Source organism: Eulemur rufifrons, chromosome 16 (genome assembly GCF_041146395.1).
Source record: "Eulemur rufifrons isolate Redbay chromosome 16, OSU_ERuf_1, whole genome shotgun sequence".
NCBI classification, from domain to species: Eukaryota; Metazoa; Chordata; class Mammalia; order Primates; family Lemuridae; genus Eulemur; species Eulemur rufifrons.
The window spans coordinates 78,967,129-78,994,961 of record NC_090998.1 but is presented as its reverse complement, the minus strand read 5'-3'; the positions used below and the strand labels follow the sequence as shown (position 1 = coordinate 78,994,961).

At 33.7% G+C, this 27,833-nt stretch overlaps 1 protein-coding gene across 1 annotated transcript in view; it reads left to right on the top strand.

Annotated features, from left to right (window-relative positions):
• The window catches only part of NUP37 (nucleoporin 37), a 45,199-nt gene extending 22,686 nt beyond the window's left edge, over positions 1-22,513 (top strand). The window contains exons 6-10 of the mRNA XM_069490761.1: positions 11,987-12,077; positions 19,653-19,834; positions 20,346-20,396; positions 21,749-21,842; positions 22,338-22,513. Of these exons, the coding sequence (XP_069346862.1) occupies positions 11,987-12,077; positions 19,653-19,834; positions 20,346-20,396; positions 21,749-21,842; positions 22,338-22,451 (532 nt within the window). The 3' untranslated portion in view covers positions 22,452-22,513. The remainder of the gene's footprint in view (positions 1-11,986; positions 12,078-19,652; positions 19,835-20,345; positions 20,397-21,748; positions 21,843-22,337) is intronic.
• The last annotated feature ends 5,320 nt before the right edge of the window (positions 22,514-27,833 follow it).

Below are 27,833 nucleotides of genomic sequence, written 5' to 3'. Positions count from 1 at the left end.
GGAAGAAAATAACAAAGATTACAGAGGAGATTAAAAAAAAAAACCAGAGAATAAAAAACAAAAGAGAATCAGTGAAACCGAAAGTTTATTCTTTTAAAAGATCAAAAAGTTAATAAGGCCTTTAGTTAGAAGAAGAAGAAAACCAGAATAACTAGTAAAATCTGAAAAAGCAGGGACATTACCAACCTTAGAGAAATGAAAAGGATTCTGCTAGAATACCATGAACAATTATATAGCAACAAATTAGATAGTCTAAATGAAATGAACAAATTACTAGAAACACAAAAACTGCCAAAACCGACTCAAGAAGAAATCAAAAATCTTCATAGACCTATAACATGTAAAGAGATTGAATCAGCAATCAAAAACCTCCCAACAAAGAAAAACCCAGAACAAGATGCTTCCACCAAACATTTAAAGACGAATTAACATCGATCTTTCTCAAATATTTCTAAAAAATAGAAGAGAAAGGAACACTTTTTAACTCATTCTATGAGCCCCTGATACCAAAGCCAGACAAAGACATCACAAGAAAACGGCAGACCAATATCCCTTAAAAACATGGTTTCAAAAATCCTCAGCAACATCTAGCTAAAACTAGAAAACTCTTAGAAGAAAATATAAGAGCAAATTTTCATGACTTTGAATTTGTCAATAGTTTCCTAGATATGACACCAAAAGCACAAATAACAACAGAAAAAATAAACTGGACTTCATCAAAATTAAAAGCTTTGGGCCATCAAAGGATACTGTCAAAAGAGTGAAAAGACAACTCTCAGATGGGAAAAAATATTTGCAAATCATATATCTGGTAAAAGTCTTACATCCAGAATGTATGAACTCTTTTAACTCAACAACAAAAAGACAACCCAGTTACAAAATGGGCAGAAGACTTGAATAGACAATTCTACAGGGAAGATATGCAAATGGGAAATAAGTACATGAAAAGATGCTGAATGTCAGTAGTCTTTAGAGAAATGTAAATCAGACCCATAATGAGACACCACTTCACACACACTACTATAGCTATTATCAAAAAAAAAATCACAAAATAAGTGCTCATAAGAATGTGAAGGAAGAAATTGGAGCCCTTAGACTTTGCAGATAGGAACGTAAAATGGTGCAACCACTGTGGAAAACAGTTTGTCAGTTCCTCAAAAAGTTAAATATTAAGTTACCATGTGACCCATCAATTTCACTCCCCAGTACATACCCAAAAAAATTAGAAACAAGTATTCAAACAAAAACTTGTAAACGGAATATTCCTAACACTATTCACAGTAGCCAAAAGGTGCATATAACATAAATGTCTATCAATGGATAAATGGATAAATGAAATGTGTTACATCTATACATTGGAATTTTATTCAGCCATAAAAAGTAATGAAGTTTTCACATATCCTACAACATTTATGAACCTTGAAAACAATGTTAAGTCGTATAAGCCAGACCAAAAGGCCACATATTCTATGGTTCTACTTATATGAAATCTCCAGAATAAGCAAATCCATAGAGACAGAAAGCAAGATTAGCAGTTGCCAAGAGCTAGGGGAAGGAGAGAATAGGAGTTACTGCTTACTGGGTGTAGTAGGGTTTTCTTCTGGGATGATGAAAATGTTCTGGAACTAGATTGTGGTGATGATTGCGCAACATTATGAATGTACTAAATGCTCCTGAATTGTGTTCCTTAACATGATTAGAATAGTGAATTTTATGGTCTACCACAATTTAAAAAAGTGCTAAGCTTTAACATGTAAAACATTATAGCAGCTATAGCCTATGCAAAAGAATATTACATATACATATTACATATACATATAACAAAAGAGATTATGTCATAGGAGTAGTCCTACAAGATATATTCTTAACGGCCTGTGCTATATAGAGCAGAAGGAATATCTCTTCCTGACCCAATGCCTATTGAGAAAAATAAATTTTAAAATAACTTCAGTATTTTGATCTACGCATATTTTCTGATGTTCAACTTTGATGTTTCCAAGAGAAACACAATGTTATAATCAGCTAGCAGATTTGTGGCCTTAGAAACAAACACCGTTTCAAAACAGTCTGTCCCTGAATAGGTTCATGAAATTTATGTATTTTATTGAAAAATGCTAAGTTCTGAATCAAGCAGAATAAAGATTCACACTGTGAACCAAGGTGCTACTCATAATATGAAATGTTATTATAGAAGATGATAGATTAAATTTTAACTAAGATTCCATCTAGTTTCAGCATTCTATGATCATTCTATGAAAATTTATAAGAAAATGAGTTCTCATTTAAGTCAGCAGTTATCAGTCCTAATACCACCTTTTCTAACAAACATAGTGCCTATCATACATTCTTAAATGAAACTCATAGAAATTATAGACTTCAAAATATAAAATTATAATAAGGTATATTATTTTAGTACCTTAATTGTATTATACATTTCTATAAAAGGAAAACAAATTGTTATAGAATAACAGAGCAGTGTGTATATGCTCAGATACAACTACATATGAAAACATAGTGAAATATGTTTTGTCCCTCTCTATAACGAAGATGAGATATCTAAGATTAGATATCCAAAAAATCAGATAACAGGAAAATGTAAGGCAGAGGCAAGGCTTCCAAGATGCACAGTTCCAGAGATTTAATGGTTTGCTTAGAGTACAGTGGAAATAGTGCCATCTGGAGTTCTACAGTGTAATATCCCTGAGCAAATCAATAGTATTAGAATAAAATCTCATATTAGTAGTAATAAAACAAAATTAAATATGATAAGAGAAAGAGGGAAATACTGTTAAAATAGGGATAACATGGCAAGACAAATTATAGGATGTCAAATTGAAAAAATAAGGAAGGAAAATATTCTTGCAAATCAGCCATTTTTATATGTATAGTATCAAAGTAATTCACGGTTTTACCATGGAATGAAATATTGACAAAGATTGCAGAAAAGGTCTCCTCTCTTGAAATGTCCCCACCTTTTGATGAGTCTGTGAAGTTTGCTCTATCATTCAAAAGTCATGTAGAATGACTAACATCACTGGCTTTCATCCACTAAATGGTTGTGGCACTCCAATCATTAGAACAACCAAAAATGCCCACTTAGGTGTTGGAACCTTTTCTTATTGAGAATCAGTGATTTAGGTAATGATATGTGACCAGGCACTATTCTGAGCAGTTTGTATGAATTAACTCATTTAATCCTCAGAGACCTTATATGGTAAGTTCTCTTCATAGTCTCCTTTTACAGTACTCTTATTCCCTTTTTAAGCACTAAAGTATATTGTTTCTACTTTAAGGTTCTTTAAGAAGTTTTAGTGTTGTTATGTTATTGAAAAAGCTCATATTTGTAATAACCTGTTTTCATCAAAAGTATTATGTAGGGCTTAAAATTGATAGACTTGTACTTAGAGTCATGTTTATATTAATAGAAGTGTCATCATTTTCTGCTGGTGAAGAATTTATGGCTTTTTAAAGATACCCTTACCAAAACACCCTAGTACCAGTTCTTAAAATGAAGATGTCATGTTCCTTCTTCGTACTCCATTAGTCCAGTTATTCAGATGGGGAAGAAAAATAAATGCAAGCTGCCACAGAGAGTTACATGGTATCAGTGATGTCTAAGTAACAGAGAGTCTGAATGCTTCTGAGAAACAGACTTTTCTAGAGGATGGGGAAAGTAATTTTGGAAGTAGATTGCTTTGGACAAAATAAGGTATTTTGTGGTGTCAGCCTTGCTTTATTGCCTCAGAGGTCATCACAGGAGTTAAAAGAATGCTCTTCAGTGAGTGAGTGGCTGAAGGGGTGGATTCAACTATTGTATCCGTCACTGCATCTTTATTTAAAAAAAAAAAAAAAAAGGTGCCATTACCAAAAGAAAAAGCATCTGACAGATGTGTTTAATCAGAGAAATTCCCAAGTAAATCATGGGGTTACTTACCATTCCGCCTCATGTTCTATACCATTTTCTTAATGGTCCCTTATCATCTCTACCACATACAAACATACACAAACACATATATACCTACATAAATAATTATGTATACACACATATATACACAGGATGATATAAATACTGCCGTTTGTCTCTTTGTATGTTATGTGTTTATATATTCATATGCACAGGGAAATACAAATACTGATGTTGATAGTTATCACCCAGCATCATCAAAAGAAGGCAAAAATTGTTTTAACATTTGAAAGGTAAAGAGGTTCATATTCATTTAGAAAGATTTATTATCTCCTACCTCCAAAAGAAGGTAAAAGTGATGTTTAAGTATTTAACGGGTTAAGCTTATTATTTTAAAAACACACTAATACAGAACATCTTATTCCCAGTCAGTGCCAAATAACAGATGTTCTTTTATATTAGAAACAGTACCATGCTGTAAGAACAAGTCAGATCAACAAGTATTCATTAAACATGTTTAGTATAGCCAATATTTAGTACTTTGGGGGATACAAAAGAAATAGAAGACCCAGTACCCACCGTAACTACAACAGATGTCAAAAATCCCTTTCTTTCTCCTCCTCACGCCTCAATAATCTTTTGAAATATTAGATAAAAGTTTATGGTAAAGGAAAATTGACTTTTAGAAACCAGGGAATTCTTAGTTTAAGAGTAATCTAATAGAGACATACAATGTGCCAATCACTTTCTGTATGAACATGGAATATTTGTAGTTGTCATGTCATAGCTGGGATCATTTTTTAAAAGAATGGAAGAAGGGGTGAGATATTAAAAATAAAGAATAAGATTTTCTTTTTTAGAAATGTAACCAAATCACTGGATAAGGGAATACCAAATTACCTAAGTGATTCACTAAGCCAATAGTATAGTTTTTGAATAATGTTACAATAGTAGAAAGGATATTTATTAAATATCTTCAATGTACCACGTTAGCTTAGTTTTTTTTTTTCTTTTTTCGATATTACCACTGTTTATGTACATTTGAGAGTCTTTAAGATCTATAATTAAGGGGGAGTGTTCCTCCTCCTCCCACACCCCAAATGGGATCACAAAATGTGTGATATATTTAAAAACAGTCCTTGTGGGAAACAGAACAAAGAGGACTGAGACCCTTCTGAAGGTAGGCCGATGAAACATTCCTTGGGAGGTAATCCACATTTAGGAGCACATAAGGCATGCCTAAATAATTCCAAGTACAAAGTAAAATCAAGATAATTTATATTATTCATTATAATGTTATGGTGAAATAATTCAGGAAATAAAGTTCCCTGCTTGGCTTCTAAAATTCCCTGTAATTTTTTGTAACATTTTGAATCAAGATCAATTATTGCATAATTCTAACAAAAGCCTTGAGAATAGAATAAAATTAACAGGTTGTGTTGAGCTTGGTAATACTTTACCTGCAGGAATGGAACATAAGGATTCTGTGTCTTTATTTTTTTTCTTTTATTTCAGGATATTACAGAAGTACAGACATTCTGGTTACATGAGTTACTTTTGTATAGTTTGAGTCAAAGTTATAAGTGTGTCCATCACCCAGATAGTGTGCATTGTACCCGTTAGGTGTGAATTTACCAATCTTTTCTGTGTCTTTAAAAGAACTCTTCAAAAATTTTACTAAAACCTATTGATCACATTTTCAGATTTTTAAAAATTCAATGCAATGAAATGCTATGTTAATGAAAGGTTATAATAGAGTAAAAGTCAGTAACATGGTGAAAAAATTTTCTAAAATTTTACGATTCTGTACTGGTAACACCACTATCTAGTATTCAACACTTTCTCCTTTCTTGTGTGCCCTTGTAGACCAGTGACTACAGTAACTTAAGCTTGCTTTGTGTGGCCCTCGTGTGGTTACGTTAGGTGAATTGTATAAATGGGAATTATGTCCATAAACATTTTTTAGGTTTATTTTGAAGATGTGAATGGTAAGGAATACTTTCCCTGATTTATAGCTTTAGTATTCAGCATACAGTCAAATTTTTAACTTGTAAAGTTTATCAAAATTTTTCTTGGAAAAAATGAAATGCTAATATTTCCTAGATAGTATTACTGGTGTTTGTGTGAGGTTTATATTAAAGCCCTTCTACTCTGAATTCCTTAAAGATTAAATCATTATATATGATTTGTTTGAAAACTACCATATAATATTTCTTTGCAGTTGAAATTTTAATTTTGAGGTTTATTTCTAAGTGTGACAAAATTTCTCACAATTCCCATACTTCAAAAATTTAAACATCTATGTAAGTTAAATGAGATATTAACAATTCTCCTCTAGGGTAGTGTCAGACAGTGTTTCACCTTTGGGATAATAAACTTGTTCATGCTGAATTTGTTTATAATTTCAAGGAATCAAAATGAAGCAACAGTGTATAAGTTTATAAGATGTTTTTATCCTCTGGAAGGCTTCATGAAGATGTACAATAGATTATATTTTGTGTGGTATAGTTGTTTTATTAGTGTTAGGTTTGAAAAAGGCTACCTTCTTCTTTCCCTCTCCCCCCAAAAAGTACACAAAGCCTTTGATTATCAACTCTATTTTTGACTCATTTTTAATTATTGGAGGGTAAAATAATAAGTATATACAATTATCTCATTTCTGGCCTTTTAATTCTTCTTACTCTAGTCAGTAAAACTTCTAATAATCCATTTCTTTTATCATTCATGCTGCTAGTACATTAAAGCTACTGCTACTGCTATCTATTTGCTCAGTAGTCTCGAGTATTAAAAAAAGATAAGTCTAATCTTATTTTCTGAATGTATTTGAAACATTGATGCATAGTGAAAATACCCTTTACAAAATTTTTTCTTTCAACTATAATGTCATTTTGTTGTCTACTTTTAAGGCTTTAGCATAGTAGTCAAAGTCCTCCATGGTCTGAGCCATAAAAAAAGTTTATTCACCACTCTAACCTACCATATCTACTATCAAGATTTGTCAACTTAATCCCTAGATTTTGTGCTTTCAGTAGCTGCCTACCTCTGGACTTCTTTTGCACTTAAAACCAGATATTTTAGCACTAAATTATTCTATAATTTGTTTCACTTTCCTTTCTAATTGTGTGCTCACTTACTAAAGAAATATGCCATGACTTACCCTTCTTCGAATCATGTCTAGTATGATGAGTAACTTAGTGATTAATTATTTGGAAATGAGAGTGAAAATTCTCATTTTGCTATCACAGACTCAGTGAAAACTAATGTTTCTTGTCTAAGAGCATTGGAGGTCCCTTTACTGCACCCAGCAACATTGTAAAGTGCCTTCTCATTCTTATAACATTTCTGTATTACTTTTGTTCTTGTTTTCATATTTAATTAATCAAAATACACTGATTCATGTGATCCAGTCATTTCTTTTAGAAAGATCATGGTTTGTATTTTTTGCTTTACCAATTAGAGAGGACCAAATGGATACAGATGTGTCCTTTAATGTCATCCATTCCTCCTTTTGTCTGTGTTGTCGAAAACATTTGGTAGCAGAAATTGCCTTCTACAATGAACTCCCAAGCAGACAATGAGCTGCCAATTAAAAATGGAGAACAAACAAATAAAAAGAACAGAGTATTACCCAGGAAATTTCCTTTTGAATTCTCAGAACATCTCCCTCTACTAATTGTCAGTTTAAAAGACCTTTGAGAATATCTAGGATATCCCCAATATGCCAACACTCAATTTATGGGACCTTTTTATTAACAAATGAGATAATAACATTTAAATACCATATGGTAGGGATACTTAATGTTCTGCTGGAAAGCACTCAGCATGAAACGAGGCAATAATTTTAGCAGTAAACTAAAAGTAAAATAAATATAATTCATAATCTTAGATCTAGATAGTTCTTCATCCCTTTATTTTACAGCTAAATCTAAGAGTTCTATTTAGGACCACAATGTTGGGAGGGGTGGGGATGTTCATTATAATTGTAGTTCAAATTGGGTCAAAAGTGTCATTCTATTTCACTTGAGAAGTGATGCTATACTTACCCAGTGCCTTTTGATTGGCTTTGTTTGCCCTGTATTGGCTTCTTAATGTCAGCAGATTAACTTCACCTTAAAAGCTTTTGCTTTGAAATTTCCTTTGCAGATATTTAAATATGTACATATGTACATTTCATGTAGCTCCTGGTTTTAGCCACGGTAATTTAACCTGATAACTTTTATGCTTTTATAAATGGTCTGTAATCTTCTCATGTGTTTTATTACGTTTATTACAAAGACTGTGACCTGAAAGCTTTTCTCTCTCTACAATGCACAGAAAAGTATGCTTTTGTGGTTGCAATTGACTTTTAGGTAATTTTCTTTATTATAAACAAATACATTTATTGGCAAATAAATTTGGAAATACTAAAACCTGGATTTCCAAATTTTGACTTTTTTTCCCCTTATAGTAGAAGCACTCTTACCTACTGTGGTCTAGACCTGTAGTTTTTTAGATAACAAAATGTCAGGAAATCATTTTAATAGAATGCCCACCTACCTTATTTTAATATACAACATATATATGAAAAATCATTTGCCAATCTTGATATTAGGACAAGGTTTTTTTCCTTAAGTTATGAATCCATTGATTGGCATTGGACCTCTTTCTGTACATGAACCACAACCATAATATATTGTCTGCAATGAAAACAACAGTCTAAAGCAGCCTTAATTCACAATATATGCAGGTTTTTATGATTTTTATTATTTAATCTTTTATAATGGTCATACATACCTAATTTAAGAGCTTTTTTCCTTTTAGAAACTTACCTTTAGTTAGTTGCCATCAACTTAGCTTCATTGAAATAGCTCTTTCACATTCATATTTTGTCAGTTTATATAATATTAAATATATAATTAATACATGGGTTTACATCACGTACAAGGAGCCCATATTTCCTCTTGGTAAACATACTACAAATGCATATGTGGGCATTATTAGGAAATAATCTTCTCATTCTTGTCAGTTCTACAGAGGGAAAAAGGAAGAATCTGTCAGAGAATCAGTTAAGAGAGCTGCTGTACATTGTTTTCACTACATTTTAAAACTTATACAAATTAATCCATACATAGATATATGAAAATAACAAAATGCAAGAAAAAGAGATGATTTGGGAAGTCTACCTTACAAAGTAAGACCACCTGAAAAGCTGGATCTTTTGTCATTCAGACAGATGATTGTGTTTTAAGATTATCAGAAAGTTAAGAGAAAGTTTTGTCTTTCTCCATTGATAATTAAAAAGAAATACGAGAGGAAAAAAGGAAATATGAGGTACAGCCAATTTGGAAAACTGTTTAACATTACCTACCTGCTAAAGTTGAACATATTTGTAAGCCGTGATCCAGCAAGTCCATGCCTAGGTATGTACCCAGCAGGTGGGGTGGGTGGGTGTGTGTGTGTGTGTGTGTGTGTATTATATAATGGGGAAATGGAATAATATGTGGGTATCTATATTCACTAAAAGATATGTGCAAGAAGGTCTATAGCAGCATTGTTGGTAATGATCAAAAATTGGAAACAACCTGAATATCTGTCAGCAGTAAAATGAATAAATATGTTGCAGTGTGCTTAATTAATGGAATACTAAATAAGGCAATGAGAATGAACAAATTACAACATGCAGCAATATTGGTATATCTCACAAAGCCTAACAATGAGTAAAAAACCCAGGCCAAGAAGATATATAACATGAAAATGAACATCACTTTTTGATGTTCAAAAACAGGCACAAGTAGCTGTGGTGTTAGAAGTCAGGATAGTGAGTACCTTTTGTGAGAGAGCAAGGAAATATGACAGGCAAGGAGCACAAGATGACTTCTGGGGTTTTGGAAATATTCTGTTTCTTGATTTGGGTGCTGTTCTCTGATTTCATTCTCTCTGAATTGTACACTTGAGATGTGTGTACTTTTATTATGTATGGTATACTTAAAACAATTTATCAAAAAATAAATGTGACTTTATCTGATGTAACTATTATTAACTAGATGAGCCATGTAGTAAAAACACACAAAAAAATGAGTTGAGCTCCACAAAAGGATTTGAGAAGGACTTAATTATGGAATCTATCAAAAAGGGAAGTAAGACTTAACAACTTAAATTGTACCATCTGTAGCTAATTTAGTTAGGATAACTCATTTCAGCCCAATTTGTTTTATTTGCATACTTGGTCCTTGGATTATGCAACCACTGAGAATTATTAAATAAGCATATAATTATAAACCATAAATCATTTTATCCTAGTCCCTTGAAAAGTAATCTGTATCAACCTCCTTTTTAAATCAGTTTTTTTAAAAAAATGTCAGGTTATCTATTCAGGATTAAATACTGTTTAAAAATTAGGTGTAATTACACTTCATTAATTGACCTTTTTTTATACCCTTATCCATCTGTCCCACCTCTTTTGTCTCCATCATTTGAAAGGAAAAAAATCATGAAAATATTCTGGTATATATTATATTCACTCAATTTATATAATAGCCAACAAAAATCAAATACATATTAGAATAAGATCAAAAGAGTAGAGATTTTAAACTATCCTCTCATGGAACTCTTTGAATTTTCAAGACAAATTCCACTATTTTAATAGTGCTAAAGCAAATGCTAGCCCAACACTGTATCACGTAAAAATCAATAGAGAAAAAAGATTCAGTTGCCATGATTAAAATCTCATTCAATGCAGGGAGTGAAACACAATTGCATAAACTCTTGGTAAGTGTGATCCCTTTTTAATTAAATTGTAGTTGTCTCCCTTCTATAATAAATACAGATGAAAAGTATTGATTTGGCAAGAGACAAGAGTATGCTTCTAAATTATTTCATCAAATAGATAATCATTTCGAAAAACAGTTGTGTTAGTTTATATGTAACTATGATGTTTCAAGATATAGGGACCCTGTAATTTCTACAAAGAAGAAAAATATTTGAAGTAATGTGGTTTGGTACAAAATAGTAGCATTGTCCAATAAATGTCTACTTTCTTTGAAATAAATTTTCCTAGACATTTAAAATATATTCCTGAAGTTTCTTGAAATTTTGTTTTGGTCCCTAATGAGATATGAACTATAAAGCCTAGAAGAAAAAGTCCAAGGCATTCTAATGAATGTGTTCAATTCTTAAGGACCATAATTCTGTGGGCACTTTGCTAACCACCCACTGACTTCTGTCTCCTGCTATGCTAACTGTGTGCCACACTCTGTGCCAGTACAATATAGCAGTGGCTGAGTGTCAAGAATGAACTGAAAACAAGCAGTTTGGGTGGGGGATAGCAATTCTCACAGAAAAGTGCCATGACTGAGATTTCTGAGTCTTGATCCCCCTCTGGGGCTGAGGAAGCAATTGAGATGGAGAGCCATGTCAGTGAGTAACCTGGTCCTTGTTACTATGGATTTGTGACTATTGTGGAGAGCAAGAGGAAGAAGAACCAAGTGCCTGTTTCTTTCAGCCCATCTTTAATCTGGTAGTTATCAGTCATGCCCACCCTTGGGAGAGAAAACTGGAGAAGTAAGCCAAATCAGAAAAGGTATGAATAGGAGGTAGCCACTGGGAGGGAAACACAAAGGTAGAAGGAATAAGCAATATGGAAAAGGGCTACCTCATAAATTTACTTCACTTCATATTAGCTTCTTTATATGTTATTTTGAAAATGGGGGCACTGTTTGGGGGGGTGTGTGTGTGTGTGTTTGTAAGCACCCCTTGCAGGAATTATTAATTGAAATGACCACTGAAGTAGGAATGCAACCTGATTAGTGACCTAAAAATATAAATAATTTAATTTGATTACTGTGTGACAGTGTTGCTGCGTTAGATTAAAGAGAAAATGTGTTACTCTTTTCCATGATTGAGTATGGTAAAACTTAAATTCTTCATACTACTTTCACATTTTCTAAAAGCAGTGTTATAATTTTCTTTAAAAAATATGCATTAAGTACAAATGTCTGTCTTATAATCTGTCGTTAATAGCTTTGAATAAATTCATGGAAATTTTATGTTTTTAGTAGTGACATGTCAAGAATATTTAACATTATACTCCTATTCTTTTATTAGGATTTGGAACTTGGAAGGAGTGCAGACAGCTCATTTTGTTCTTCATTCCCCTGGCATGAGTGTGTGCTGGCATCCTGAGGAAACTTTTAAGGTTATTATTTATAACAGCTTTCTTTTATCAAACTAAAAAGATATATTCAGATATAGCACACACGTAGAGGAGAAAAATCAATGACTTCCCACCTCAGAGATACTAATTGTTATGAATGCATTTGGATTAGTCTAGAAATCTGTACTTTAAAAGTTTCTCTATAATTGTTAAAGTTTTTATTTGACAATCATCATCCGTAAATGGCATTTATTCAGAGTATGCTTTTCCTGACCTCTGATACACTACAGCCTAAAGTCTGATGCTCAATCTAGTAGCAGTATGCAGTTTTAAAAAAATGTTACATCCACGCTTCTGAGCCATAATGTATAAACAGAAAGCATTAGTGGCATAAGGCAAATTTGTCTTAGCTGTAGTAGTGTTCAATTCCTATTGAAGGTGGAATATTAATATTAATACTAAAATATTCATATTAATACTAAAAATACACTATAAGGTTTTATCATCAATTTCCCTTAATTCTTACTTCATTGGGAACGTAGGAGTCTTTCAACAAGAGTTCTCTCATGTACAGGTATCTTCTCCTGGACATCACTGTATTTATTTTATCTTTACCTAGAATCTAAGAAGTTACCCCATTCATCTTTCTTAAAGTTAATCCTTCAGCTGTTCTCTGGATCTCATGCCAGTTCCTTATGCCAGGGCACCCTTCTTTCACAGCACTCTAATGTCTTCATACTTTTTCTCTGTTGACCCTATTCTGTCCCCAAGTTTGCACAAAAAGTTAAGTTTGATTAATCATAGCAAATACTTTGTGCTTATCTATGCCAGTCCCATTGTCAGCATTTCACATGTATTAGCTCATTTAGTCCTCATGGCAACCTTCTGAGATAGGTATTGTGATCATCTCCATTTTACAGAAAAGGAAACCAAAGCTCAGAGAAGTTAAATAAGTTACCTAAGGTCATACAACTAGTAGGTGGAAGAATTGGCGTTTGAACCCAAGCAGCCTGGCACCACAGTTCTTGCTCTCAGCAATTACATTCTTCCACCTCTCCTTTAAATTTTAAACTGTCTTCTTCACACCTTTTATTTCTAAATGTTTGAATCCATTACCTATACCTTTTAACTCCAATCCCTCTTTCCCTAGCCCTCGTTCTAACTCTGTAATCTCATTCAATCTCCACTACTTTCTCAGAAGGTACCAGTAATATTTTCAACATATCCAGTGGCCTTTCCCTTCTTGAAACCCTGCTCACTTGATTTTAAAGCTTCATTATCCTAGTCCTCTTGAGCAACTTTGTGTATATCTTCCCTTTTTCGTTTTACTCTGCCAACTTTTCTTTCACCATATATTTGTGAATTTCTTCAAGGGTTAATTCTGACCTACACTGTACCCTTTATTGTAACAGAGGTAAAGTTTTAGAATCAAAAAATCTATTAAATAGAATGACGACGTAAAAAAGGATTAATCAGATCTTCTCACAGCTTTTACAGGGGAGATAATCCCCAAACTCTATATAAGTGTGTTCTGTGAACCTGGGATTCCGTGGAAATTTGTTTCAGGCCTATTGGGTCTTTCATCAGTAGAATTATACTCTGTATATGTGCATGAGTGAAATATTCTAATTTATTGATATTAAACTTACAGGTATTATTTCTAAATGGAGGTCCTAAATTTTGTTTTATGCCTACATTTCTTCTCTAGATCAGTGAGCCTACTTGAACTATAACAAACACATTCTACCAAAATGTTAAAATCACCACATATAACTACAATAAACTGCTTTTTAAAAACTGACCTAGATGAAAAATGAAAACATTTATTACAACCTCTATCCTGAAACTTGTATCTTAATGCTTGATTTGTTGCTGTTATTTCAAATCCCTTTTTTTAATGCTTCATCTTAATTTCTATTTTTCTCCTATATATCATTAAAATTCCGACCTATCCCCCTTTTTGTAATGTTTTCATGACTTCAGAATGTCTGGAAGTCTCTATTCTAAATCACATAAACTCACAATCCTAAAATCATTTCTAAATTTCTTCTTTCCATAAGCTGGGCATGGTGGAGCAGTGAGCTATGATTGTGTCACTGGACTCTGGCCCCGGGTGACAAAGTGAGACCCTGCCCCCCCCCCAAAAAAAAAGAAGAAATGAAAGTAATTCCTTCTTTCCTTTAAACACAAACTATCCCAAGTCTCTTAATTTTTCCTTCACTGTCACTAACTCTAGTCATTCTTCTCTTCATTAAGATGCATTCTTCCCCTTTCTGTGCTCACATCTAACTCTTGCCAAGCCTTAGCTTCTTTCTAAAATCTTTGCCTCTCCACTCTTTGATCCTTCTTGCCTACTAGACTAATAATCTTAAAATACCAGTTTTGTCATGTCACTACTAACCTCAGAAACCCAAAATACAGAAAAGTGGCACAGAGAGGTGGTTACCAATACAGACGTTTGAGTTATTAATAATTGCCTGGAGTCAGATCCCAGTTTAACCTCTTACTAGCTGTGTGATCTCTGGCAAGTTACTTAAACTCCCTCCCTCAATGCCTTCTTTTCCTTATCTCATAATATAGACACTTACGAAGATTAAATTAGTTAACATTTGTAAAGTCCTTTAAGAAGTATATAGTAAACAATCAGTTTTAGCTGCCTATCAGTGTTGATACCATTATTACAACTGTAACAATCTTGTAGTTCTCAGTGGTCTGCCATATCAGATCAAGCCCAGAATTTTTGTTCTCTTCTACTTGGTCTTTTTTTTTTTTTTTTTTTTTTGAGGCGGAGTCTCGCTTTGTTGCCCGGGCTACAGTGAGTGCTGTGGCGTCAGCCTAGCTCACAGCAACCTCAAACTCCTGGACTTAAGCGATCCTACTGCCTCAGCCTCCCGAGTAGCTGGGACTACAGGCATGTGCCACCATGCCCAGCTAATTTTTTGTATATATATATTTTAGTTGGCCAGATAATTTCTTTCTACTTTTAGTAGAGACGGGGTCTCGCTCTTGCTCAGGCTGGTCTCGAACTCCTGACCTTGAGTGATCCACCCGCCTCGGCCTCCCAGAGTGCTAGGATTACAGGCGTGAGCCACCGTGCCCAGCCTCTACTTGGTCTTGATGAAAGTGAAGCAGCTAAGAAGGAAGAGAGAAAATTCTCATGAAAATCCCAAGAAATATAATCTACACAAAAGAGCCATATAATCTGGAAAGCATAAAACAAATGCTAGCATTTACAAAAAGATACAAAAGTCAAGAGACCTCTAGAAATTAAGCTCTCAAGTCTAGTAAGCCTCAATAAGAGCTAAGATTTCAGTGTGTAGTAATAACAGAACCAAAAGTTTAGGGGCTGTCAGGATCAAAGAAGTGGGACTGAGGACATCTCAAAATCTGACCCTAAGAGTAAAGAGATTAGAGAGCAACTAAATGAAATGAGATTTAACGACCAACATTTGTTGAATGCTTTTCTATTTGCTGAGAACTGTTCTGAGTACATTATATATATTCTCTCGTTTAATCCCCACAAAACACTCTGAGGTCAGTAGCATTATTCTGTCCATTTTGTAGATGAGAGAACTGAAACACCAGAAGGATAAGTAATTTGCCCACTATCACATAGTTACAGATTTGAACTCAATCTGGTGCAAGTACTACAATGTTCTGTGCTTCTTAAGGTATTCCCCCCTTGAAAATTCAGTGCTTATTACTGTTTATTGTTCTGAGAAGTCCTAAAGGAAAAATTCCCCCTGTAACATTTTTAGATTCAGCAGTTCCCAAACTTATTTAACTTTTTTACCCTATCTGCTCTTTCACCCAAAAATAATTGAGCACAATCTTAGAAGCAGTAAATAACAACAAAAAAATTTTGTTAGAACTGAGTTTTCAATCTGATTTCAACCTCTGATAATGGCTAATGCTTTTTTGAGTGCCTACTCTGTGCCAAAACAGTTCTAAGTGCTTTATATATATTAACTCATACCATCCTCCCAATAGTCCTATGAAGTAGATACTGATATTAGCCTCATTTTAGTGACGAGAACCTGAAGCACAGAAAGGTAAGTAATTTGCCCAAGATAACACAGTTCCCAAGGCAGAGCTGGGACCCACCCAGGCAATCTGGTTATAGAGGCTACATACTTACCCACCATGCCTTAATGCCCCTTCTACCTTAGGACCTGGGCTCAGATAGACTTGGCCCTTCCATAGTCCATAAATTATTCCTGAAATCCTCAAGATTTTTATAGTCAGACTAAAAATCTCAAATGTTTTTACTAGGTACTGGTAAGTCTTCCTTGATCTCTTCCCATTTCTGATCCTTCCCCACCCCAGACTATAGCACAGCAAACCACTTACCAGCCTTTAGCAGTTTAGCCTTGTAGGAAGAAATACATGTGCTCTATATTTAGACCTGGGCCGAAATCCAGGCTTCATCATGGACTAGGAGTGAGACTTTGAACAAGTTACTTTAATCACTCTAAGCCTCAGTTTCCTCATCTGAAAAATGGGATTAATGATAGTAATTGCCTTAAGCAGTAGTTTTGAGGATTAAATAAAGCAGGGTAGGTAAAGCTTTTATTTCAGTGCTGTACTGTTTTTGTTGTGTATTTGTCATTGATCTCATTGCAGGTATCATTAGTAGTAATAGTAGTAGTAATATTTAAACATTTACCTGTTCTTAAAGAACAATTTTAAATTTCACCTCTTCTGTTAAGAATACTATAATTCCAAAGATTATCTATATTCTGAAATAATTCCTTTTTGAACTCCAGAGTATTTTTTCTTAAATTATTGTCAGATTTTTTTCATAATTCTCTTTTCTAGTTGGAAGGTTTCTTGAAATCAACAATTATGTCTTTTAATCTTTGACTTCTGTTAGAATTAACATAATGTTTTGCATGTATACGTTTATAGTCAATCCTTATTATTCACCGATTTTGTATTTGTGAATCACCTAAAATTTATTTATAACTCCAAGATCAAAACTCACAGCACTTTCTTAGTCACAGACATGCACAGAGCAACAAAAAATTTGAGTCACCTAGTGTGGGCATTCCCAGCTAAGGTCAAACAAGATAACACTCTGGCTTCTTATTTTAGATCTCATACTGTAAATAAGTGTCCTTCTTATGGTCTGTTTAGTGCCATGTTTTTCACATTTTTGTGCTTTTTGTTGGTGATGTTGCTGGTGATTTTAATGGCCCCCAAGCATAGTAGTGAAGTGCCATCTAGTGTTCCTAAGGGTGAGAAGGCTGTGATGTGCCTTATGAAGAAAATACACGTATTAGATAAGTTTTGTTCAGGCATGCGGTATAGTGCTTTTGGTTGTGAGGCCTATGTTAATGAATACACACACACACATATATATATAAAATAAGGTGCCTTTAAACAGAAGCACAATTTTTTTAAGTTACATATTGATGAGTCATCAAAACTGTGACTAGAGGCTGGCAGGCACCTGACTTTGTATTTCCCCTAGGAACAATGGTTCAATATCCACTAATTCATTGTTCACAGCAACTCTTAGATGAGTAATAGAATGATGTCCAAAAACCCTAAGCCAGAGGTGACCAGTTAGAAATAGTAACAATATTTTTATATTTTATAAAAGTACTTTTTATAAAAATTCTTTGATAAAGTATAATCACATTTTAGCCATACAGTAACTTTTGAATCTGGTACAATTATCCCCCATTTTACAGATAAGAAAAAGGCAGACTCCAAGTCACTGAACAGATTAAGTGGTAAAGCCCAGGATTTTTGATACCAAGTCCCACATTGTTGCCAGTTTACCACTGCTACTTTATACCTTCAGGAATGTTTTTAAGTTAATATAACCAGAATTAAAAGAATATTCTTAAAAAGTAAGAATTTACAGAAAAGGCAGAGAATTTTTCAGAGTATTTTGTTTGGGCATCAGCTACTCATGTACTTAGATATTCACAGCAGTCTCTTTATCTTTTCTACCACATATGGGTATCCTAATATTATACTTTCTTGAGTCAAAAAACAAGTTTTTTTTCACATTTTATTATTTTGTAAAATAGGGATTTATCTTATAATTAATTTGTGCATTTGATAAAGTATTTCATAGGCAGATTAAAAACATTTGTTGAGCACCTTAAGTCAATAGTATCTTGGAATAAAGGAAATATTGAAGAAATAGTAACTACTTCTTGAGTGAGCGGTTACTATATGTCAAGCATTGTATTGGGTACTTTATGTACATTACTCATTTAATCATCACAACAAGCCTATAGCTATTATTATCCTCACATCTCCATTTTGGAAATGAGGAAGCTGCTAGTCACATGGCAGTCATTCAGCTTTTAAGTGGAAGAAGCAGCCTTGATACCCAGGCCTGTCTGTGCTCTTTAATTATACCAAGCTGCCTTCTCTTCTGGAAACAAATTGCATAAGGATGTGTAACACATAACTCTATCTCTGTTGAGAGATACAGACTTAACTGTTCTTTCTAGACCAGCAGTCCCCAACCTTTTTGGCACCAGGGACGGGTTTCATGGAAGACAGTTTTTCCATGGATCAGGTGTTGGGGGGGATTAATGATTTTGGGATGCACATTACATTTACTGTGCAGTCAAACCTCTCTGCTAATGATAATCTGTATTTGCAGCCACTGATGAGTGCTAGCATCACCACCTCAGTTCTACCTCAGATCATCTGGCATTAGATTCTCATAAGGAGCGTGCAACCTAGATCCCTCACATGCACAGTTTACAGTAGGGTTTACGCTCTTATGAGAATCTAATGAGAATCTAATGCCATGCTGATCTGACAGGAGGTGGAGCTTATACTGTGATGCGAGCAATGGGAAGCAGCTGTAAATACAGATGAAGCTTCACTGGCTCACCCTCTGCGCACCTCCTGCTGTGCGGCCTGGTTCCCAACAGGCCACAGACCGGTACCAGTCCACGGCCCAGGGGTTGGGGACTGCAGTTCTAGACAACATAACTAACATAACTTAAAGGTAATTTTTTTCAGAATGAGTTTTTAGATCTCTTCTTCCTAATAACAACACATCATCATTTAAAATTTTACCTTACCTTCTTGAGTCTTTCTTTTGTCAGTTTTCTCTAAGGTTTCTTATATTTGATAAATGTGAGATTTTTAAATAGCCTCCTCTTATTTCCTTTATATTTCATCTTCCATTTGTAATACAGGTTGAATATCCCTTATCCAAAATGCTTAGGGCCATAAGTATTTCAGATTTTGGATTGTTTCGTATTTGGGAATATGTTCATATACATAATGAAATATCTTGGGGATGGGACCCAACTCTAAACACCAAATTCATATGTTTTATATATATTATATATATGGCCTGAAGATAATTTTATAGAATATGTTTAATAATTTTGTGCATGAAACAAAGTTTTATGTTAAGTACTTACTGGGTAATTCTTCACTTGTGGCATCATGTCAGTGCTCATCAAAAAGTTTCAAATTTTGGAGCATTTCGGATTTCAGATTTTCAGATTAAAGTTGCTCAACTTGTATATGAAAATGTTTATATTTCACTGTATAATATTGCATCTCTGCTTACTGCTCAGTTTTAGCTAGTGAGATAAGTGGTTGAGTTTCCTTTATTTTCCTGTCTTACAGCTAATGGTTGCAGAGAAGAATGGAACAATCCGGTTTTATGATCTTTTGGCTCAACAGGCTATTTTGTCTCTTGAATCGGAACAGATGCCATTAATGTCAGCACATTGGTGCTTAAAAAACACTTTCAAAGTTGGAGCTGTTGCAGGAAATGATTGGTTAATTTGGGATATTACTCGGTCCAGGTACTTCCTTAATATATTTGTCAATGGCTTACAAAAAAATCAGTTACTATTGCTAAATGACCCACTGGGCCATCCTTTTATACCTGGGCCACACTGTAGAGTGAAAACAAGTCTATCCTATAGAAGGGCTGGAGCTATGGGTTTTTGTATATCAGAACTATATGCCAGATCTATAGGCTTTTACATAACGTAATCATGCTTTGCAGATTTACTTTGGGAGTAACCCAGAAAGGACAATGCAGAGGAGGAAACCTTTGATCTGAGCAATGTGTTTACTTATGTTGGAAAAGAAGAAAAACACCTATCCTGTTGAATAATGATACCCTGTTTCTAAGTCATGTCTTTATCATATTTTATCTATTTTTACTGAGTGCTTATTTGGAATTTTGTTGCAGTTTAAGTACATTGGGCATTCTGTACTTTAAAAAGAAAATACCTTTTAAGCCTTAATTTAAGTTCTTCTACGTGAGTCTAACACATAATTCATAGAGTGCAAAATACTGTCTTTTAGTTATCCTCAAGATAAGAGACCTGTTCACATGGATCGAGCCTGCCTATTCAGGTAGTGTACCATTTTTGTTGGAGTTGTAATGTGATTTTTTGTCTTTGTGCTATGCCACCATTGGAATACTTTCCCAGTCCTCTCCTTTGCACTGGATATCTTTATCCTGATTGTTTTATAAGTGATTATTTTGCTTTTCCAACAAAGTATTTGCTTTTTTCTTTTAGTCTGGGCAAGGGATTGATTTGTTTTCCAAATGTTTTCTTTCAAAAATGTTATAACACACAAAACAACTTGTTGCCATTCCATCAGTACCATTCTAACAATTTGGAGTATATTATGCTTCCTTATTGTGCTGTGCTAATAAAGATGTAAATGTAGGTGAACCCATGTTTATGCATATAAACTTGTGCTTTAAATGAAAACATGCTAGATAGTATATATCTATGACATGCTTTTTTTCACTTTAATATACATGTCTACCTTGTTTTTCATTCATTTTTCATAATATTCAATTGTATAGTATAGTCATTAGCTGCTTTCTGCTTTAAGTAACAGCAAAACCAAATAACAGAGACTAAAACCAGTGAAATATTTATTTTATATTTCATCAAATCTAACATATAACCAATAGAATTATAGGACTTGGGAATATCATTATTAAGAATAAAAGATATTCAACTAAATACAAGAATACCATAGGTTATAAGATGCATCCTCACTTCAGAGATGTGAGCAGATATACACTTTAAAATTAGTGGTGTGTGTTACTCAAGAAGCTTGGAGGAGGCAGTCTCAGGGTTCACTTTGCAGCTCATCAATGTCATCAAAAGCTGAGACCCTTTTCATCCTTTTCCTCTGCCATTCTCAAAAGCAAGGCCATGGGCTTGTTGCTTCACAGGCATAAGATGGCTACCAGAGCTCCATCTATACCAGTTATTGTCTAAAGTAAGAGGAGAGGAAGGCACACTTTCCTTTTATTAAGGATTGCTATGACTGCCTTAAACCAACTGTGTCTCATCTCCTGGGGTTGGACATACTGTGTCCTGAACAAAGTAGGGGTTCACATAGCTTGCATAAAAGGGCAGAATGGCTGTTTTATCTGTCTGATGTGTTGTTTGTGTCTCCTACCACACAGTTAGGCCTTTGGTTATAAGAAAGAGACTTTGTTAACTTTGTGTAATTTTGGAACTTAATGAAGTGACATACACAATAAGCACTTAATAAATATTCACAGCATAAGAAAATACTTATAGCTAACCTGGAATTCCCAGTCTAATTGTAAAGCCATATTAACAAATTCAGAATTATTAAAATTATTGCTTTTGTACAGAAATAAATAGCCTGTTTCAGAAAAACTTGTAGTTATCAGTAGGATCCTATACTCATTTTTGTGCTTTCTTATCTCTTAGGTGGTCCACAATTAATGAAAACTTGTTTGCAACCACTGGTTATCCTGGCAAAATGGCAAGCCAGTTTCAAATCCATCATTTAGGACACCCTCAGGTAATGTAGAAATGTTTTGTTGCATATGTATTTTTCTTAGTTTGTGTTTTTTACTTTTCTACCCATAACCCCCAAATTTGTAACTAAAGATATTTATGTCTATTATCTGCTTAAACTGAAAGAGAAGCCTTTTTTTATATTTAAATCACCAGTAGCAATAGATTTTTTTTTTTTTTTGCCAATATTCCACGTAAGAAGCTTCTTATTTCTTCTATTGCTTTTATATTTTCTCCTTTGTTTAAATATATTAATTTAATTTTGATTGCTTGGTTAGTATGAAGTACAAAAAAAGTTTGAGTCTGGACTGTAAAAGTTATTCACAGAAGGATTGTATGCTTTATTCCAGCCTGCTACAAATAAGTAATATATATTTCACCTCTGTTGTTTCTGCTATAAGCAAAGATAATTTATCAGTGCATTTCTTATTTTTGAAAGCGATTTGTAAATTTTGGGGATTTATTGTGCTTCTTTAATTCTTCACATATTTTATTATAGCCCATCCTCATTGGTTCTGTAACCATTGGATCTGGCCTTTCCTGGCATCGAACTCTCCCGCTGTGTGCAATTGGAGGAGACCACAAACTATTGTTTTGGGTGACCGAAATGTAAAATAAATTTTCTCTGTAGTTTAGATTCATAAACTTTGTATTTTTAGTACATATTTTGGAGAATTCCTTATTTTTATATCAAATATGCTGTAAAATCTAGAAATATCTCAGTTGTTGCTTTTGTGAAATAAAATATTGATGGTTTGAAAAATTATTTTCCTACTCCATTCTCTCTGTGTATGTGTAAATATATACATACACACATATATATTTTTTCATCATCTCATAAAACTGTATAATTGACTCAGCAGCACTGCTCCAGGGAATAAATAACAAAAAATAATGCTTTTAATTTTATTAAAGGATAAGTCAAGGTGTATCCTATCGTCTATACTTTGAGTGTATGCTGTTTTCTTAATTCTCAGGAATACAAACATTTACAAAAGGAAAGAAAATCTCTCGGACATTCTAGAAGAGGTTAAATGTATATATGTGTACGTGTACCTTTTTTAGTAGTCTATATGTGTAGGGATGCCGTAATTTCCTCAGTAATGATTAAGAATTATTGAATTTAATATAAAAAATGATTTGCAGTTTCTTAAAAATATGACTATGTTACTCAGCCCTTTAGACTGGATGCAGATTCCTTTGGACTGGATGTTTTAACATTCTTAGAACACCAGGGATAAAGCTTACTTTGAAAAATAACTTATATGCTTTTAACAGCCTCCCCTTTGTATGGATCTTCACTGTTCTTACCAAGAAACCTAAATGTTTTTGAGATGGCACCTAGTGGCAATAGAACTGTGTTCACTCTCTCAAAGATCACTAAAACCAGCATTATGTAAGACAGGCATGTCATGTTTTTGTGACACATCACGATATACTCACAAGAGTATAAGATCATGGTTCTGCTTGTCAGGTATAGAGTTAAATAAATTTCTACAAACTGTCCATTCCTGCCAGTTAATACCCTCTCTGAAGCTTCATTTCCTCTTGCAAAATACAGATAGAAGTCATTCATGCTATGAGAATTAAATAAAGGTGAATAAAAATACCTAGGGTGTGTCTGTCACAGAGTTCAGAGATTTGTAAATTTTATTGATTTATCTCATAGATGTATAGTTCTTATTTTTGAGGATTTAGAAATTTATTTTTAATTAATAATACCAGTAAATATTTTTTACTCAAGTTTCTATTCATAAAATGTCTTATAATAATTATCTTATGGAATCAAGAAAATTATCTTTTAAGAGATAGGAAAGTGTTCCAGGTAATTAACACATTGACTTGCCACATTAGAAAAAGTTTTTTCCCTGGTGCCACGGTGTTTTATGAAAACAAAACAATCCTTTCTAATTTGTTATTTTTTGTTTTCGGTGCATGAGTTACATGCAATGCAATCCAAGTTTTTAGAATTAAATTGTCAATATTAACTGTAACAATAAGAACATCAACAAGTAAGATTTTCACAAGCCAACTTCAGGGTTTTGCTTCACAAGGCTCTAGGCTCAAAACTAGCCTGAGTTAAATACAACTCACATGGTAGTCGATGTGTTTAAAAAAAAAAAAAGGGAAATTTTGTAATCATGTAGTTGTTTTGGGGGTCAACTATTTACATGCTTTAAAGTATAGATGAAAAAATTGCATAGCAATTTTCGAGCCAATTATGTATTACAGTTAAATATTATTACTAAATAATATAAATTGTTTCCTTTACTGCTTTACAAGCATATTTTGAACTTACAAAGGAAAAAGCAAAGGGGAAAGAGTTTTTACATGGTTCTCTTTTAACAGTTTGTGTGATGGGACAAAGATCCCTAAAAGCATCAGGATAGGCCAAAGTCATGTAATATCAATATTGACTCTTGTATTAATAAGAATTTGTCATTTCAGGATACATCCAAAAAAAATAAAGAAGTTATCCCTTGGGATAGTATGTTTGAAAATTGCTGTCTTATATTTAGAAAAATTGATGTAGGAATTGGGCAGGTTATATTTAGGGATGGAGTTTCAGGAGATGAGCATGTTGGGCTTAGGTACCTAGGAAATGCATTCTCTGGAGTAAGGACTTATCCAAAATAAAAGTTGTCTGATGAAGTTACCCAATAGAACTGCTATCTATTATTAGGGGAGGCTGTCTTGGGAAAAGAGAACTCATGGTGGTCATGTAAATACAGTCATGCCAAAAAGAGGTAGGAAGTGTTAACCTCAAAGGAAAGAAAATGGTGGTTCCATTTGTGAATTAATATAGTGACCATCAAATAAGACATTCTCAGTAAATAAGGGGGTTGCCTTTACCTCTTAGTTACAGGAGTGGAATGTACTTTATTCTGCCTAAGCATTGAGAACTCTAACCTCTTTCTTTCCTTCCTTAGGTCTTAAATATAGGCTATAGGACCATTTTTCCATCTTATACTTTGTTAAAGTTTATTGTGTTCAATTACTTTGAAATGGTATAATGACATTCTTTTTCTTTAGTAAACTTTGTTCCTTGAAATGTGTTTAAATAAGACTAAGACAGGAGGAAATGCTTATGAGGAATTATTGGTCATCACTGGTAATTCCTGAGAAATAACATAAGATCTGATACTGTGTTTATGTCCCCGTTTTAGTTTTTACATATTTGTTTATAAATATGTCTAAGAATGTTTTTCTTCTGTTGAAATCAAGCTTTCCTCAGAATTGCTTTACCCCACAACATCATGGAAAGGAAAAAAAAGTTGTACTTAATTTCTAAAACTTGTATTATTTAGGACTGTTGAAGCAACAATCAGAATATCACAAATCTGCAAGATGTCAGAACTAAATCCTCCTCTTTCAAAATGATGGGATCATAGTCCCATTTTATTTTTATGATTTGGCTTGTACAATATTTCAATGTCTCTCCTATGCCAAAACACAAAATCACACACCCATGCACTCCAGTTTGTTTCTTTGGTAATTTGTGACTACATATTGACACTGACCTAGAAATGTTTCTGTTGCTGTTTTAAATCTCATGTCAGTGAAGAAGAAATAGAAATCTGGTTTGCACATTTGTGTCTGGTTTTTTGTAATTGTCCAAAATCTGACATTGTCCCAGAAATGCTGATTGGGAAGTTCTTAGTATTGTGCCCAACGCTAATTTTAATAGTTCTTAGCAGAGGAAAAGTAGTTGCTCCAGACTACCTCCCATGTTTTTCTATAGCTCAAAAAGTTAAACTGAATTTAACCCAACTTTATACCATACCAGTAGTAGCCTTTAGCTCTGAGCCCAAATAAAATTTGCCAAGTAAAAATGATCATTATTATGATCCATTTCCACATATTCCTCATGAGACTTTGGTGAAGTCCTCAGAAGCAGCATTCTGTTCTAATATATCTTTATCAAACTGTGTGCTCAGTAACAAGGACAGGAAAGAACACTCTGTTTCTCTAATCTTAACACCTTGCTAATTCAAAAACATTTATTTTAACAGGCGTTTGAAAAGAATTTCAAAACAGCTAACATTTGTTTCTAATTATACATTTAAAGAAATAATGCCCTTTAAAATGTAAGTAGAAGTTTTCCTTTATTTATCAACAGGGTTTTAATGTATAATAACCATTTGTTACCTAAACACAATAACACAACAAAATAATTAGGATATCAACTTTAAAGATCTCATTTCACAAAAGGAAAAAAGAACACACATGCTATGATATATCCATTACTCAAACTCAAGCAGTTTCTTTTGTATGCATGGACATAGACTTCATGGGAAATGAAAAGCATTTAATCTACTTTCTGGCCTTTTCAGCTGTTCTTTGAACTACCCTAGTAAAAACAATTGTTGCCTTACGTAGGATCAAGTGACATTTGTCTGAAAATTTCCTTGGATCAGTTTATTTTTGTTTAGCTTAGATCATTGTTATATAGCTATTTGCCTTTTCAACTAATTTTTAACAGTATACTCTTACCTTGGGACTTGTAACACTTAAACTAAGCTCACAAAGTCCACATGAAGAATGATAACTAAAAGGGGAGGCCACCAGTCTTCCCAGCCTTTACAAGCAATTTGATTTAAAGATTTTTGAAATATGCATTTTTACCAACTGCATTTATAATGCTGTATTGAGTTGAGCTTTTATTTCTTTGTGGTAAAAGACAATAAATGCTGCTGGTATCTTTGCTTCTAATGGTAAACACAGAACTTTGATCTTTCTTACAAACACAGCTGTTGTCCTATCATTGAGCCAAATTCAGACAAGATTAGGCTCTGGCCAAAATTAAGGTTAATCTTTGCAATGATCTCAAGTAAGAGCTTTCTAATACTGTTTTAGGAAATCTCTATTTTTGAGACAGTGTATAAAGGAAATAAGTCCCAGACAATTAATCTGTAAGCCAGAGGCACCTAGTGATAAATTATACTACAGTGATAAAGAAGGTGGAAAGTATCTAACCAAATAAGTTCATTTTGGTTCATTTTTACTCAGACTATAACAGTAAGAAATTACTTTATTAGTTGACATTAAGTTTAAATCAGACCAACATAAGTTACTTTTTAGTGAACTTCTTTCTACCATCTTTGTGTAATTTAATGATTTTTTGGTTAATTGCTAGTTCTTTCTTCCACTAATACTAATGAAAGCTAGTTGTTTATTACAGATAGAATAACTCATATATATTTTATTATAATTATTATGTAATAGTTCATTTTTGTTTCCGGCCTACAATTTTTTTTTTTTCATTAAGATTTGGACTCTCTGGAATTTGAAATACTTTGCCAAATGTTCTGTAAGGCTGATTCTCCTGAGATTTGGACACTTAGTGCCTCAAGCTGTGTTGTGAACAGCTAATGATGCATTTCTCCAAATTGCCCATTCCAAGAGAACATCTGTGTGAGTAGCCCTCACCTGAAATCTGTGGAACTTTAATATTAGATTTACTTAATAAAATTTCCCCGGCACTTGATTTTGAGCAAGTATAGAACCTGGTCACATATACAGCTGTTTCAGCAGTCTCACCCCATCCTGGACTTACCCCACAAATACGTTAAACCCCAAGCCAGTTCTGGAATTCTGTCAGTGTTTGTGACCTTATTTCTTTCCCCATCTTTCCACCCACCTGCCCAATAACTAAGATGTGTTCACGTGTGTATATAACCTTTACAAAACCTGGGTCATTGCTCCCCAACCTATTGATGGCAAGTACCTGGGAGAATATAAAATTATTGCAAGGGTTTCTCAAAACTCTATTCATATTACCACTATCAAAACCCTCTTTTTTCTTAGAAACCATGAGCTTGTGGGATCCTGGGATAATATAGACAGCCACAAAATCAAACTTGCTCATATATTTCTAACACATTGGCTTCAGGTGTCCTGCCATCTGCCACTTCCTCCCCCACAACACTATAACAGGTAGTAAGGGAATGGACCCTGCCAAGGAACCCTTCATGCCCATTCAGAGATAGTGGCT